The 17,005-nt window shown below is 34.3% G+C and overlaps 2 protein-coding genes across 4 annotated transcripts in view; one reads left to right on the forward strand and one right to left on the reverse strand.

The window, feature by feature from the left end:
- The window catches only part of Mtrex (Mtr4 exosome RNA helicase), an 83,194-nt gene extending 67,029 nt beyond the window's left edge, over positions 1-16,165 (forward strand). Inside the window, exons 22-27 of the mRNA XM_003470260.5 lie at positions 249-412; positions 2,602-2,707; positions 5,990-6,046; positions 7,466-7,628; positions 14,860-14,964; positions 15,951-16,165. Of these exons, the coding sequence (XP_003470308.1) occupies positions 249-412; positions 2,602-2,707; positions 5,990-6,046; positions 7,466-7,628; positions 14,860-14,964; positions 15,951-16,003 (648 nt within the window). The 3' untranslated portion in view covers positions 16,004-16,165. The remainder of the gene's footprint in view (positions 1-248; positions 413-2,601; positions 2,708-5,989; positions 6,047-7,465; positions 7,629-14,859; positions 14,965-15,950) is intronic.
- Positions 16,126-17,005, reverse strand: part of Plpp1 (phospholipid phosphatase 1) — a 92,240-nt gene continuing 91,360 nt past the window's right edge. For 2 of the 3 annotated variants that reach the window (XM_013152814.3, XM_005003770.4), the window contains one exon: positions 16,126-16,522. In XM_013152814.3, the coding sequence (XP_013008268.2) occupies positions 16,391-16,522 (132 nt within the window). In that variant the 3' untranslated portion in view covers positions 16,126-16,390. 3 annotated transcript variants of the gene reach the window in all.

Below are 17,005 nucleotides of genomic sequence, written 5' to 3' on the forward strand. Positions count from 1 at the left end.
AATTTTAGGTTTTCCTTGTATTTAATGTTTTAGCTAGTATTTAGTAACTTTTCAGATACATCATTGCTGTCATGGAACTGCATTTAAAAAGCTTGTATACTGTACCCACCCATCCCCACTATGTTAAACCTTTAACGGGAAAGTATATTGAAAGGTGGCCTCATAAAATATTTCTTTGCTCTCTCATGAGTGAATCTCCTTTTATATTTATGTTATCCTTGAACTTTCTGTACTTTTGTATTTCTTAGATTGCAATAGATATTAAGTCTGCAAAGCGAGAACTGAAGAAAGCAAGAACTGTCTTACAAATGGATGAACTTAAGTGTCGCAAACGTGTTTTAAGAAGGTTGGGATTTGCTACTTCTTCAGATGTCATAGAGATGAAAGGACGAGTAGCTTGTGAGATAAGCAGGTAAAATACAATTGTTCTTCTAAAGAAAGGATGTTAATCTTTTGGGGGAAAAGTTTTAATGCTTTGTGTGTTACAGTTTTGGATCACGAAATTGAGAAATCAGAAAAATGTTACATGTCAGTAATTAACAAGCATCACCAGCCTTTTAATGTATTTCCTTTGGAACCCAGTTTGTATGTATATTTTTTTACTTTTATGAACATTTCATGCCTTGAAACTTAGCCTATTAACAGTTATCATTCTGTTTATTTAGCAGACTTTACAGGTCAGAGGTAATCACAGGAAAGCACAAGAGAGCTTAACGTTGGGTATAACAGACAGCAGGCTAGAACTATTTGAAAAAAAATAATTGCACATGTACATACCTTTTTCTTCTGGTCTTATTATCTAAACAATACTGTGTAACAAATTGTTTCCATGGCATTTACATTGCTTTAGGTTTTGTAAGCAATCTAGAACAGACTTTAAAATGTTTGAGCAGATTTATGCAGACTATATGCAAATAGCACACCATTTCACATAAAGGACTTGAGGATCCTTGATTTTTGATATCCTCAGTATTCTAGAACCAGTCCTTTGTAAATATGAAGGAATAGTTATATTATTGGTTTGGGTAATCTTCACAAATGACCTCAAAACTATATGATATAAACAACAGTTGTTTTATTCTTTCAGTGTTTTATTTTGTCAGAAATTCAGGAAAAGCTTGATTTGATGGTCCTGGCTCAATTATCCCCTGTGTTTACCATCCAGACAAATTGTTAAGCTGAGCAATAGGAGTCTGGAGCAGCAGGAATGTTAGTATAGATGGATCTCTGTCTATTCCCTCTTTGCTCTTTTCTCTTCCTCCTTTTTTCTCATCTCCTCTCCCTTATCGCCTTCTGTCTCTTTGTGGTCTAGTTTAGGTGTCTTAACAGTAAGGCAGCCTGAGTGTTAGCACTTCCTATATGAAGGCTTAAGGCTTACATGTGAGCATTCTAGCAGCCTAAGGTGGAGGTTGTGTCAACTTTCTTGACTTATCTTTACCCTTTGAAACCTTGCTTAGAAATCATAAAGCATCACTTTGACCACATTCTCTAGATTACAGATGAGTCACAAACACTCCCAAGTTCCAGCGAAGGACAATTAGGTTCCACTTCTTGATGGTGGCATGGCTTATTTTCTGTATCTGCATTGTTCGTTATAGTAGCCATTAGCTACATTTGGTTATTTAGCACATGAGATGTGGTTAGTCAGACTAGGAAACTAAATTTTTAAAAATTTTACATCATTTTAATTGAAATTGTTGCATGTGCAAACAGCAGACCTTATGTTAGCATAGGAGATAACTTGTCATTTGCAAGAAATGCAGTTTGTAGGACCATCCTAAAATCCATGTTGGGTGAGTGTGGTGGCACACATCTATAATTCTAGCACTTGGGAGGCTGATGTAGGAGGATTGCTGTGAGTTCAAGGCCAGCTAGCCTTGAACTGGCTAGTGAGACTGTGTCACAAACAAACCAACAAAATCCATCAGTTATTTCCCATGATGAGGAATAGTTCCATCCTTAGAAGACTACTTGCATCTGTCCTTAACTTGAAAGCCACAAACATATACCTGAACATGTATTTTGTTTTGTTCATACAGTGGTGGCCATGGTTCTCAATGTATAAAAGCTATTTTTAAAATAGTTGTGGTTTTTTAGTGTCATCATGCTGGCCCTAGTGGACAGGGCCAGAGAATAACAGGTTTTGTAAATGGTTTGGGGTATTCTTGCTTCATCTGTCCCAAATGTTAAAAACTTAGATGTGTATAGGGGCCAAAAGAAGACTGTAACTAGTGACTTGATTAGTACCTTTTAATTGTTAATAAAGGTTAATATGATATCAGACTTTCCAATTTTAAGAGCTCTTTGTAAATAAATGTTAATGACTTTTCATGGTATATTGTAAGTTAAGAATTATGTGAACAGATGTGTACATTTGTAGTATTTAGTATCTTATATGAAATGCCCAAATTACATACGCTGTCATTAAATTCTGACAAATATAAAGACCTGCCACTTCCTTTAATACATCTTTGTCATTGTTCATTGATTACTCCTCATGGTAACATCATACATTTTATTAAAAACTGCACGCTAAAGATAGCTATGCATACATGTTTCTTTGTGTTCTGACATTTAAATTTTATTTTCTTTTTTTGACAGTGCCGATGAGCTCCTTCTAACTGAGATGATGTTTAATGGCCTTTTCAATGACCTTTCTGCAGAACAAGCAACAGCACTGTTAAGTTGCTTTGTGTTTCAAGAGAATGTAAGTTAACAGTTTTAACATAACTTATTTATTCACACATTGTATAATAGATGTCTTAATTATAAGCCTATTGCTTTATGTTTATAATTATGGATATTAATAACAAAGCAACTTCAACACAAATACAGTAGAAAATGAATAACTAGATATGTAGCATCATAAAAGAGACTAATGTATTTGTGGACAATCATTAATCAGATTTCTGGTTTTCAGTTTGTTCTGTGACTTGAATTTATTATTTGAAAGTTTAGACTGATCAGACAGTTCCTAGAATGAAAACAGGTATCTGAAAATTAAATTAGGAAAAGTCAATAAAAATGATGAATAATCAAACTGAATTGAATATAACTTTTATTAAAATAACTATGGAACAACTATTTTATTTTGGTTTTCGGTTTTGCTGTGTTTTTGGTACCGAGAATTGAACTCACAACCTTGTGCTTGCCAGGCAGGTGCTTATACCGTTGAGTTATAACCCCTGTCCTGGAACAACTGTGTTAAAGTGTTAGGTGTTATAGACAAAATAGGAGGCAGTGAGGGTAAGATTTTTGTTGATTTACCAACAATTTTTTCATGTAACTAGTTCATGGTTCAGTGCTTTTAAGAAATTAAAAAACAAATTGGAGATAGTAGAGTGCCTAGCATGTGCAAGGCCCTAAATTCAGTATCATTATCTAAAATCTTAGAGGATTGTTTTTTTACTATATACACTTAGTTTTAACTTTTAGGTAAACTGTGGAAAACATTTTCCCCCACTTCTGCTTTTGATCCCTTTACCTATTTATTTTATATATGTGTTTCCTATTTATTGTTTATTAAATCAAAAGTATTGTTGAAATGGGTGGAGTTTCTTCTCTCAGGTCCTTGATTAGAATTATGGCTATAGTGGTGTTGATAGCAAATAGAATAATAACCTTTAAAAAAAATGTATGCCCTCTTGAGAATGCCTACCGTGCACTACTGAAGAAATTTACTTATGAAAAGAAGTCATTACTTTGTGAGAGGCATACTAGGGATTGAACCCAGGGCCTTTGTACTGACCTACATGCCCAAACGTTTTTAAATTTTGAGATAGGGTTTGCTAAATTAAGTTGCCCAACCTAGGCTCAGAATTGCAGTCCTCCTGTCTCAGACTCTCAGGGTGCTGGGATTAAAATATGTGCAGCACACCCAGTAAAGAGGAATGGGTCACTTTACATAATACATGTGGCTGTTGTTTTTCTTAGTTCTGGCTTACTACATTGCTTCACCCTCTAATAAAAACTTTTGTTGTTTGCTTTGAACAGATTGAAGATTTAAAGATAAATCAGTGGTATTTTATTCATGTCAGACTTTGTCGTGGCTAACTTCTTACTCTGTTCTGTTGTTTTGATTTAATGTGGTACTAAAATAATTATGTTTTCTGAGAGGCCAGTTATATTACCTCTTCAAAGGAGCTGGGTTTAACCAAAGCCCAATTCTTAAATCTTAGGAGCAAGATGTCACTCACTATATGCAGTTAAGATATGTTCAATGAAACTACACTGTTGAAGCATGTCATTGATTGTTGTGGTTATCGCTTTCAGTATTGAGTGAAAAATGTTCTAAATATCACATGAAGTTCTTTCCAGAAAGAATAAATGTAGTAATGTACTTGATCAGCTGGATATAGTAACTTCTGCTTAAAAATGTTTTGTAAAATATGCTCCTACACTTTTTACATATATTAAAAGTAATTTAAAGATTATCTAAATTCCATACAGAGAGATCAGATACCTGTTGAGCACCCAGTGTATGCAATGCCCTGATCAAGGCACTAGAAAGAGCAGATATCTTTGTGATGAATGAAGATAAAAAAGTAAAATATGAACACATTCTGTAAAGTGGTGTTGAAGATTTTGGACAAAAGTGAAGCAGACAGGTTGAATAGAGATTCTTGAAGATTGAGGTTACAGTTGTAATAAGATTATTAGGGGAAAAAAATCTCACCAATAAAGTAAAATGTGAATTGAGGCTTAAAGGAGAGATGAGAGAGAAGGAGAGCATTGGTGAAGTCACACTTGTTCTCCTTATATGGGGGAGTCTTGTACCTACAGTGGCTAGAAAAAGAAAAGTGATCCTTTACGATTGTCCATGAATGATTACAAATATCAAAGATACTTAGTAGTCTTTGTTTTTAACGGTTAAATTTAGATACTGAGTTCATTCTGGCCATTTTTCTTTTTCATCCCTTATCAGTAAGCTTTAGTTTATACAGAAATAATATAGAACCTGGTTAATGATGTTTTACATTAACATTTGTTTCAAATCAAAACCAAGTCCTTGTAGCTATTGATACTTAAGGTACAGACAGATGTGTGACAACTAAGTCATAATGGGTTCAGTATTTGTCTATATTACTTTAAATCCTAGCCTATACATTATATACATAAATGCACACTGTTCTTGTAATTTTATCTTTGTTTAGCAACTCTACTTTTATCAAAATTTTTTTCACAGATGCTATCTTATTCTCACAGCCTGTCCATTTTGTTTTTACTCTTAAACATTGTAAGAATCCAAAACACAGATTTCAAGTGGCTTGTCCAAGTTTATGTAGATATTTAGTGATAGATCTAAAACTTCATTGAATTTTTTGCATTATCTAAATGAGAAATTGATGAACTTCACTAGTGGGAAAGCAATATTAAGAACACTGAACTTCAGATTAAAAGGTAAACTCTTTTATACTTGGCTAAAGAACTAGAAGTATCTGGGTAAAATACAAACGTTCTTTACTCATCCTAAATTTTTGGTTTCTACAGATTGTGTTTCCCTAAAGCTGTTTCAAAATTATTATGGTTGATAATTTATATGTTCATAAAACTAAATTACTATGTATAATAATTGATGTCCTTTAGTTCCATTATAGTCATAAAAAATACATGGCTTGTTACCAAACATGCTTTGCAAATTTAGTAGTGTCATTTTCGTCCTCTTGAATGTAATAATTGAAAATGAAAAATATTATGAGGAATGGTGATTTTGCTTATATAAACTAAGGTTTGATTAGATACTCAAAATGCTAATAACTGCAGTCTTACAATGTTAATTGGAATTATAAAAACTTTGATATTAATGGATATTGTAAGATTTTGCTTCATATTTAACAAGCAGGTGGTATGCAGTGTACTTTTGGGAGTTGCTAGGAATCGAACTCAGGACCTTGGCATTTGCCAAGTATTCATTTGTGCCACTGAGCTATATCTCCAGCCCTATATTTTAAGCTGTGTTTTTATATCTCATTTTTCTTTTCTTTTGTAGTCTAGTGAAATGCCCAAATTAACAGAACAGTTAGCGGGACCACTTCGTCAAATGCAGGTAAAATAGTACATTGTAAAATAAATGTTTATCATTTGATGTCATTCATCATACTGTTTTATTAACATTTATTTTGATTTTCATTTAGGTAATTAAACGTTCTCCCTCGTTGTTGTAAAGAGTTGTATAAAGTCTTTATGAGTACATACTTAAAATTCATTGTGTATAGGCTATATTGCAGTTCATTGATTGCATCATTTCCTTCCTCAATACTAAAAATGGCATGTTAGCCAGGAACAGTAGCACACACCTGTAATCCCAGCATTTGGAAGCTGAGATAGGATTGCTATGAGTCTGAGTCCAGCCTGTGTTACATGGTATGTTCAAGGCCAGCCTGAACTGCATAGCAAGACCCTTCACCACTTCTCAGAACACCCTTCACCATCAAAAGTGACATGGAGGAGTTAGGTGTAGTGACAGATTTCTACTCTAGATCATAAGACTGAAGATCTCAAGAAGTTCAACAGCAGTCTGAGCAGTTTACCAAGTGCTTCAAAATAAAAGATTAAAAAGGTCTGGGATATAGCTCAGTGCTTCCCAGACTCAATTGTCAGTACTGCACAAAAAGAAAAGGAATAAATAAATAAATAAATAAATAAATAAATAAAAATAAGTTTAGGTCAGTTTTTCCATGAAATACCATTTCTAATACTGAAGGGAGAAAATAATGCTAGTGGTAAATTGTCAGTATAAACTGTCTACATTAGTCCAAGATTTAGTTAAATTTTTTGCACATTTTTGCATTCTTGTTTATAATAAAATTTTAAAATGTTTTATCATGAGAAATTATTTACCTCTTGGTTCCTCAAAGCCACAATATCTTTTAGAAGTAAATTCATTTCTTTCGTTATTTTCTAGGATAATTTGATTTTACTTATTATTTTTTAGTGTTAAAGAATAGGAAAACATGAGTAAAGGCATTATTGCTAAAATATGAAAAACAGCCAGGGATTTAGCTCAGCGGCATAAGTGCCTGCCTTGCAAGCATGTGGTCGTGAGTTTGATCCCCGGTATCAAAAAACAAATAAATAAAATATGAAAAACAGAATATATTTTTAAGCGTTATTGGGGAACTAAATATTTTACCAAATGAGTACTTTGTTGTGCATTTATAGTTTTCTAAGTCTGTTTTACTCTGTGTGCTGTATTAATGAAACAAAGATTAGTTCAGTGCTGCTCTTAAATAATTTTAATGAAGATTTCTGGGGATTTTATAGAAATCATGCTGTTGATACATTTTCTCAGCCATTTCAACATGAGAAACCTTAAATTGCTTAGCAGTACAGCTGGCACTTAGAAGGAGAAATCCATCTAAGATTAAAAGGGAACTTTGTAAAATACTGATTTTGGAAACCTAAAATAAAAATATTATGGGCGATCACAAGTATAGAATTTTAACTAGCTCTTCTCTCTTTAAAGGAATGTGCTAAAAGAATTGCAAAAGTTTCAGCAGAAGCAAAATTGGAAATTGATGAGGAAACTTACCTAAGCTCATTCAAGCCTCACTTAATGGATGTGGTATACACCTGGGCAACAGGAGCTACTTTTGCCCATATCTGCAAAATGACAGATGTCTTTGAAGGTATGGTTAAATTTCATATACATATATTTCATCCTAATACAAAAATATGTATAGTGCTGTAACTAAACATTAGTAATGTAAATTTTTGGTGGCTGCTGTGTTCTCTCTGTCTCAGTAGGCCACTATCATACTACAGAGTGTACTTTTTTCCTACTTTTTCTTGGACTAGACTTGCTCTGCAGAGCACATTTCATCCCTAACTTTAAAATTGTAAAATTTTGCTTAAAAATTTTTGGTAATTAAATGGGATCTTGTGCCTATACTCTATTGATCTTTTGTACTACCTAATAAGCAGCCTTCTTATTATAAATGCTGTAAATTTAGGAAACTATTTTAATATGATATCATTGTATGCCAGACACTGCAATCACAAGTAAACAAAATCCTAAGAAGTTGTGTTCGTATGGCTGTATTGCTCTTTGGTTTTGTTCTCTTGGCTAGAACTTAATGTTTTGCTCTGATTTTAACTAAAATTAGAGTAGAAAATGATTAGTCATTCCATGTCTAATAACTTAGCTTCACTTAGATTCTTATTACAACATAATGAAGATTAAATGTATTCAGCAAAATTCTAAGAAACTGAAGAATAATTGTTAGCCAACTGGAGGGAATTTTAAGTGGAATAGTACAGAGAATACATATATAAAGAGTAAATTTAATTACAAGAAGAAAAAATAATAAAGATCATATTTAGAAATACTGTAGTTGTCAGGAAAACATTTATGTTGGGGTTTACTGTTTACTAAGTTAGGTATTTACATTGAACTTTCTTAAAAATGAAAATAAATTATCTTATATTTCATAGAAATATCACACTGTTCTTATTTTTATTTTTACTGTGTAACTTAGTTCTTCTATTTAAAGATAGCCTTTGCTTCCTCATTTTGTTTTTCCTCATGCTTAATGTGATTAGAAAAATAAAATTCTAGCTAGACCAGAGTATGATGTCTCTGTATTTTTAGAGGCAGAAATCAAATTGCATCGGAAACTCATAATGTGCTTATGTTCAAACCATATTCATTCCAAGTAAGATACTGAATTTTTTTAACCCATGTGTCTTTTTACTTCACTGAGTATAATATCAAGTTTCATCCATTTACCTGTAAAAATCTCCAGTTTACCCTTCTTGACTGCTCAGTAGTACACCATTGTATAAAAATACCACATCTTTTTTATCCATTCCTCAGTCAATGGGCATTTAGGTTGTCTCCAAGATCTAGCTATTACAGATTGTGCTGCTATAAACATGGGTGCACATTTATCAATGTAGTGATGTTTTTAATTCTTCTGGGAAGATACACAGAAGGGAAATAGCTGGGTTGAATAGGACCTCCAATCCTAGTTATCTGAGGAGTCTGCACACTGATTTCTACGGTGGTGGCACCAGTTTGCATTCCCACCAACAGAGGAGAAGAGTTCCTTTTTCCCCATAGCCCCTCCAGCATTTCTTATTGCTTGATTTCTTAATAGTAGCCATTCTTTCTGGGAAGAGGTAGAATCTCAGTGTTGTTTTAATTTGCTTCTCTCAGATGACCAGTGATGTTGAACATTTTTCTCACATCCTTACTTGCCTTGGTATTTCTTCATCTGAGAAGTGTGTATTCATCCAAGCCCATCTTTTAATTGGTCTTTAAATTTGGGAGGACTGATTTTTTTTTTTTCTTTTTGAGTTCTTTATATGTTCTGAATAATAATCCTTTGTCTGAGGAAGAGCTGGAAAATATTTTCTCCTACATTGTGAGTTGTCTCCACCCTATTGGTGGTTTCTCTTGCTGTGTAAAATTTTTCAGTAGGGCGAGATCCCAGTTATTGATTTTTTGTGATACAGTTCCTGTGCAAACTGGGTTTTGTTCATAGTCTTTGCCTTACACCAATGTCTTAAGAGCTTTACCTACTGTCTTCCAGCAGATTTAATGTTTCTGTTTTTATATTAAGATCTTTGTTCCATTCTGATTTTAGCTTAGTACATAGTGAAAGATATGGGTCCAGTTTTAATCTTTTGCATGTCTAGAACCAGGTTTTCCAGCACCATTTATTGAAGATGCTATCCTTCCAGTGAACGTGTTTGGCCCTTGTCAAAGATAAAGTAGCTTAGTGTGTCTGCACCTTCTAATCTGTTCCATTGATCTTTGAGTCTTTTTTTTTTTTTTTTTTTTTTTTTTTGCCAATACCACAGTGTTTTCATCACAGTAGCTTTATAGTATAATTTCTAGCCAGGGATTGTGATGCCCCGTCTTGTTTTTGTTGCCCAGGATTGGCTTTGCTATTCTAGATCTCTTCTGGCTCCAGATGAACGTTAGGGTTGTTTTCTCTAATTGTGTGAGATGTGCTATTGGAATTTTGATTGGGATTGCATTGAATCTGTATAACAGTTTTGAGAGTATGGCCATTTTCACTATGGTGCATGTTCTGTGAGCCAGTATATGGTCTGTTTTAGAGAGTGGCCTGTGTGTAGCTGAGAAGAAGGTATATTGTGTTGTGGAGTGGAACATTCTATAGACATCTACTAAGTTTATTTGTTCAAAAGTTTGATTTAGTTCTGATATTTTATTACTGATTTTTTTGTCTAGTTTATCAGTCTTTGTGACAGTGGGGATATTGATGTCTCTTAATACAATTATATTAGGGCTTATTTGATTTTTCATGTACATTATTATTTTACATAGTTGGGTGTACTGGTATTTGTTGCATATATATTTATGATTATTATCTCTTCCTCTTGGATTATTCCCTTTACTGAATTTTAATTTTAAAAGGTAGGGGGCTGGGGGTTTAGCTCAGCGGCATAAGCACCTGCCTTGCAAGCAGGCAGTCGTGAGTTTGATCCCTGGTACCGATAAAAATGAAAAAGACAAAAAAAAAAAAACTTTTTTTAAAGGTACCAGATTGTTTCACACCCTGAACCTCAAAAATAATTTTACATATTCTTCCAGCATTAACAGGGTAGTTAATACTTGTCATGATTAAAGCCATGACATGATTTTCCTTAAATACTGTTTTTTTTTTTTTTAACTTTCTGTAATTCACTTTGTTTTGGGAATGTCTAATGGAAGCGAACCATTCTTATTGGGATTTAGTTGGAAAATTTTGATGACTTTATATAAGTAACTTATCATTCTGAAATATAGGGTAGAATGTAGTTGTTTCTTGTATCAAAACAAATAACTTTGATATTTAGAGAAAATATTGCCAAGGATTTAGCTCAGCAACATTTGATGAATAATTCTGAGACCCTGAAGACTCAAGCACTGTGCTGGGTGCAGTGTAACACAGCATCCCGTCTCCCTGCCAGAAGAGGTTTAACTTAAACTGGGATTTAGCAGTGAGTAGTTTCAGCAGGATACATTTGTGACCATAACCTCAGACCAAACTAGGTAAGAGTATTAATTTGGGGCATGAATTGTAGGTCACTATTTCAGGGTTGCCAGAAAGCTAAAAGAAAGAATACCATCTGGGGAAATTTGCTGCTTTCTAGTTTTAATGAGAATGATACTGTTTTGTTCATAAATAACCTAATATTTATAAAAATGCAAGTGTCTCCAACTGTCCATCAGTAGGAGAATAAAACATGTATCTTTTGGCTGTTAAAAAAATACCAGATCGTTAAGTAGCTGACTATATCAATGTTTTTGGATCATTGAACACAGCTGTTTGCAGTCTCCCTGTTTGAATGTCCATCTTGTATTCTTTGATACTGTGATTTGAGGAACTATTTTCAAGATGATAATATGTAATCTACTAACAGGTGATTTCTTACTGTTACGTTTTTTTTTGTTTGTTTGTTTGTTTTGGGTTTTTTTGTTTTGTTTTGTTTTTTTGTAGTCCTGTATTACGTGTACCCTTACACCGCTTTGGTTTGTTTTGTGTTTTTCTCTTTTTCCTCTTAAATAAAAAAAATACCAGATCATAGTAGAAGTGCATGTTAAACGCATTGAGAAGCTAATTTAAGAAAGCAGACATAAAGCCTACATATTGTGTAGCTTCATTCATATGAATTGTCCAGAATAGGCAGATCAGAATTTCTCTGAAGGCAGTAAACATGTTCTAAAATTAAATATTGGTCAGTTATATAACTGAATATATTAAAAATTGAACTTAAAACACTTAACGAAGTAAATTTTGATTCATGAATAATAGTGAAAGTTCTTCCAGAATGGTAATATAATCCTAAATGTAAAAAAAGTGTGATGATCCTAAATTGTACCATGGTTAAAATCATGAGTTCCATGTTCTATTTAACCACTATTTGTAAAGCACAAATTAGTGATTTAGAAAGAATTTTGTTATTACTGTAGTGGAACCAGAAGAAAAGATTTATGTAACAAACCAGTGGATTACTGTGTTTCTCATCAGCTTCAGAGTGCCTGGCAATAAATTACAGCTTTCAAGCATTTGTCTCATATCTAGACCAACTGATCTAATTGATGAGGCAAAATGATTTCCAAAGCTGGGAGTAAGGAAAGCTTTGGACTGCAGAGAACTGTAGTAAATAGGAAAGAGACCTAGATAATTCAGTACGTAAAAATGGTCTTCATTAATCCCTGTGGGGAGTAACCAATAGGCTGCAGGCAGCTGTTGACAGTGTTTGCTCACACACAGTGACTTATTGATAAAACTTGGGGATAACAACTAGATCCATTGTCTGTGTAATCCTGTACCTGGTTGCCTCATTTTCCTAATTGTTTGCTTGTTACCTGAAACTGTCACAGCTAAATGTTTCAGAAATTGAAGTATTTACAAAATATGACATGAGCGTAATCTCTAGCCCTAGATGTGCGTTTATTTTAATTTTATAATTTATCTTAATTTATTTCATATGGCATAACTTCTATTGACAATGGTTCTGGTTCAAATGAATTACTGTAATTTAGACAAATATTAAAATGGTGTCAAGGTTGTGTTTCCTGGTGCATGTTTGATGTCACATTTGAAGAGAGCCTGCCTGGTTCTTTTTTATCCTGTGTAGCAGAAGATTTTGTAAAGGATTTCATTTCAGTCCTAAATTAGCTGCGAATATATTGTTGTTTTTTTTAAGTGCTGTGTACCTAAATTTAAGGCCCTACTTTTCTTTTAAAATAGAATTATTAGTACATTCATTTAATTTCTGGTTGCATGTGTAATAAGATGTTAATTGCCTCTGTCCTCCCTCCCTTCTACATCTGGATTTCCTTTCATTCCATCCCAGTACTGGAGCATAGTACTCTTAGCATCTGAGAACAGAAGTAACAGGCATAGCCAGTATTTACTGAATTCCTGGCAGTAGTGTTCTTAAGACCGTACATACATTATTTCACGCTCATCACAATAACTATAAAATAGGGAACATTATTTGTTTTCAAAATGGGTAAACTGAACTCATGGAGGAAATTTGTGAGGAAAGGTGATCAATTTAGTCTTTGAAAATACTGACTTGGAAGTCCCTGTAATATACCTGGGTGATTGATGTTTTACTAGCCAAAGAATTAGTAGCTAGAATAGTACTTTTTGTAGTTTTAAAAAAACCTATGGCTTACAGTTTATGAAAAAATAAACTTTTCATTTGTCTAAAAGTGACAAAGCAGAAATCTGAGCCATATTCTAATGATTGAACTCCATGTGTATCACTGAGGGTAATCCTAATATCAGAGATCATGCTTGGGACCATCCAGAACCATATCATCACAGAAACAAACTCATGAGAGCTTCCCACTGATATTTTGAGTAAGTTGTAGCAGAATATTCTCAAGCAGGTGAGTAGTAGGGAAGCATAGGTTCCCCAGCCACCATCCTGAGCAAGGGCACCAGGTTGCAGGAATGAGTCCCGGCAGATATCTTATCCCACCCAAGGAAGAGGTAAAGTTGCTGTCAGTTTGTCAAGCTGGGAATTTATACAGGGTTGCTGCCTTCTGACTGAGCAGAAGCTATGGCTGGCTATCCTGGCTACTCATCTTTTTACCCTTACTACTCGTGAAGCTAGGTTCATGTTTGCCTCATGGTTTTGCTTTCAGTCCCATTTCTTCCTGTGTCTCATCTTTCCTACCCTCAGGGTGTTTTTTTCTGTCTTTTGTATCGCTCCACAGGAAACTTTTTCAGATGGCATTAAGACCTGCTTTAATTTATTTCCCATTTAGACCATTAAGAGTATCTTCACTAATCCTTATCCTTGTACTTTACAATTAATTTCCTCAGCTAGCTTAATAGAAAAAAACAAGTTTCATCAATTTCTGAAAAGTGTCTAATACATTTTCTGTCTACTACCATTTGGGAGTCCTGGCTTCTAGTCAGAGATCTGAAACTGTTCTTCTGAACCTGGAAGGTATAAATCCAACTATAAAATGATAGTAAGCAATGTTGGGAAAGGCAAGTGATACAGTCATAGTTACTTTGAAAACTATTTTGTGGAGTCACTTTTTACACTGATAAAGGTTATTAGAAGAAACAGCTTTTTAAATTTTATCTATTAACTTTGAAAAGCTCAAAATAAGAAAGTAAACTATGGGTTATGGGTATCATATAGCCACTTCCTCATAAATTTTTGGAGGCTTTCTTCATTGGAGAGGATACAGCTACTCTGCCTAGAGGAGTCCTTCACATACTTATTTTTCTAGCCATGGAAGTAGAATTACAAGTAACTTGGATTCTCAGTCTTCCTTCTGCCACCAGCATGGAACCACTCCCCCTTTTTTAAAGCACTTTAATAACTCACTTTTTCTATTTCTATACTCATGTAGAAGTGTTTTGTTTGGTTTGGTTTGGTTTGGTACTGGGAATCAAACTCAGGACCTTGCACTTGTCAGGCAGGCACTTATACCACTGAGCGACATCCCCAGCCATGTAAGTGTTCTTTTGGATAAAAATTAAGTTGTGTGTCTTAATGTCACCAAAGCCCTAATCTCAGAATTATATCAGATTTCTCAATAGTAAGTCATTGTCCTGGTGGTGGTGGTGGTGGTAGAAAAAGAAAGTGATCAATACCAAGTACTCAGTATGTGTCAGGCACATTGTATTCAAATGCAAATGTCAAGATATTATTAGTAAATCTGTGTTGGTATCACTAAAGGTTGGAATTACCTTTCTTCTTTGTAGACTTTCTTGTACCTAGCAGGCAATTGTCAGGTTTGCTAGTTTATTTATTTCATGGAAAGTCCTTCTAACTACTGTTTAGCATTCCATGTTTCCCTGCATTGCCTCTTAACAAACTTTCTACCATTCTGTTTATGTAAGTTTTACAAGTGATTTCTTTTTTCTCCAGGCAGCATAATTCGTTGTATGAGGCGCCTGGAAGAACTCCTTCGACAGATGTGTCAGGCTGCAAAAGCCATTGGAAACACCGAACTGGAAAATAAATTTGCTGAAGGTCAGTATCTCATTCATAAGCTTTTTCTAGTAATCTTGTGAGAGATGAGCCATTGAGAACAACCCAGGTCACTAGAGGACTACCTAAATAGTGTTTCTGTAAAACTTTAGAGGGTCTGTTGGGAAAAAGTTTTGAGCACTATCTGCCAGGCATTGTTTAAGCACCGGTGAATTTATGGCACTCATGCCACAGCCCACTGTTTGTTACCTTGGAAAGCTCTAAAAGGTTCACCATCAGTACACTAGAGGATATAGCAATAAACAGAAAGTCCTGCCTTCATGGAGCTTACATTCTAGTATGGGAGAGACAATAAATAAGCCAACAATTAAAGCAGACCAAATAGATAGTTCTGAGTCTACAACCATTGTAGGTGAGGAGTTCCAGGCAAAGAGAATTGGGGAGATAAATGAGTAGTCCAGAGGCCTCCATAAGATGACATTTAAAGTCCTTTAGATATGCTTGGTATATTGGCCAACAAGAAGGGTAGTGTAACTAGAGCTGAATGAGAAGACAGTAAAAAAGAGGAACTTTGGGGGGAGAAAGGAAAGGAAGACATTGGCCTATCCTTTACTCTGTGGTGATTGAAGGTTTAAAACACAGAAATGGTGCTCCTAGTGTGTGTTTTACAAAAGTAGTTGCTGCTGTTACAAACTGGACAGGCCCATAGAATAGCAAGATTGAAGCAAGGAGACCAGATGAAGGAAGATGCTTGTAAATAGTTTTGTTGTCTCCATAATGAATCTTGGCCAAGATGGTGAAGAATCAAAGAATGGCAGCCTATTTTGTTGGTGTAAGTCAGTGCTATTGATTTCTGCTAACAGCGTAGGTATCATACTAGCTTATATTTCCACATAGGTAATAAAGGCAGGCCTTGTCATTCAGTTTAAATCTGGGTATGGCAATTTGTCCTTGCTTAATGTGTAAGAATTCATGTGGTAATTGAGATACAGTCTTACAAGTTGAAATGTTATTTCCTTTTCTCTTAGGAATCACCAAAATCAAGAGAGATATTGTGTTTGCTGCCAGCCTCTACTTATAGATGTGAGATTTTAAACACCATCTGACGCTTCTTAGTGTAGTGTTTATGTGGTTCTCCCATCTCAAGACAGTTTTCCACATTTTAATATGTATATTTAAATCAATGCATATTACACATGTACATAAGCATTACATTTTTTAATAAAAATGTATAGGTGGGGCATTGTTTTAGTGGAAAGCTTGAAATTTCTTGAATGAACTTCAGCTATTAGATAACATTGTGTTAACTGTAACTATTTACACAGATAAAGTGGGCATCCAAGAGGTATAGTAGCAGCAGCGGCAGTCCATAAAGGCCTCTACACCAGGACGACAGATACATCATCCTCTTGCCTTCTGGTAGCAGTTGTTTTCCTTTAAAAAGCAGGCCAGCTTCATCTGCCACCCTTCAAGGCTGGTGATTGCTCCGGTAGTGATTTCCTGCTGTTGGTGTTTCATGCAGAGTGGTATGAGAGTCTTCCTCTTTTCTTTCTTGAAAAGGAGAGTTTCTTGCCTTGAAGAAATCTGATACATATACAGCCTATGTAGAACAAATTATATTTAGAACAGAACAAAATATTTAATAGTATAATTCATGCATGCAAAACAAACACTTTGCCAAGATAAATAAGTGATATACCACTGGATGGTATACATTAAGGATGTAAAATAAATTAATGGCTAATAGGAATATTTTTCAAAGGAGATTATTACAAATAGAATTGCTTTGTTCATTTTACCAATAGATTTATCCTGCCAATACTATTCATGCCAGTTTTTTTCAGTTCAATAAAAATACTAATTTTTATAATATTTATGCAAAGAATAACCTAATATTTACCTATCTTAACATGACTTAAACATTAGCATGCTTAGTAGGAAATACTGAGTCATTTTCTACCTTTTTTTTTTTTCTCTCATTGGTTTTTTAAGACAGATTGTGCTATGAATGGCCTAGAACTCATTAGATAGCCCAGGCTGGCCTTGAACTCACAAATACTGGGATTACAGGCTTGTGCCACCA

This window comes from Cavia porcellus, unplaced genomic scaffold, assembly GCF_034190915.1.
Source record: "Cavia porcellus strain 051 isolate PalLab524CR breed Dunkin Hartley unplaced genomic scaffold, mCavPor4.1 scaffold_11, whole genome shotgun sequence".
Lineage (NCBI taxonomy): Eukaryota > Metazoa > Chordata > Mammalia > Rodentia > Caviidae > Cavia > Cavia porcellus.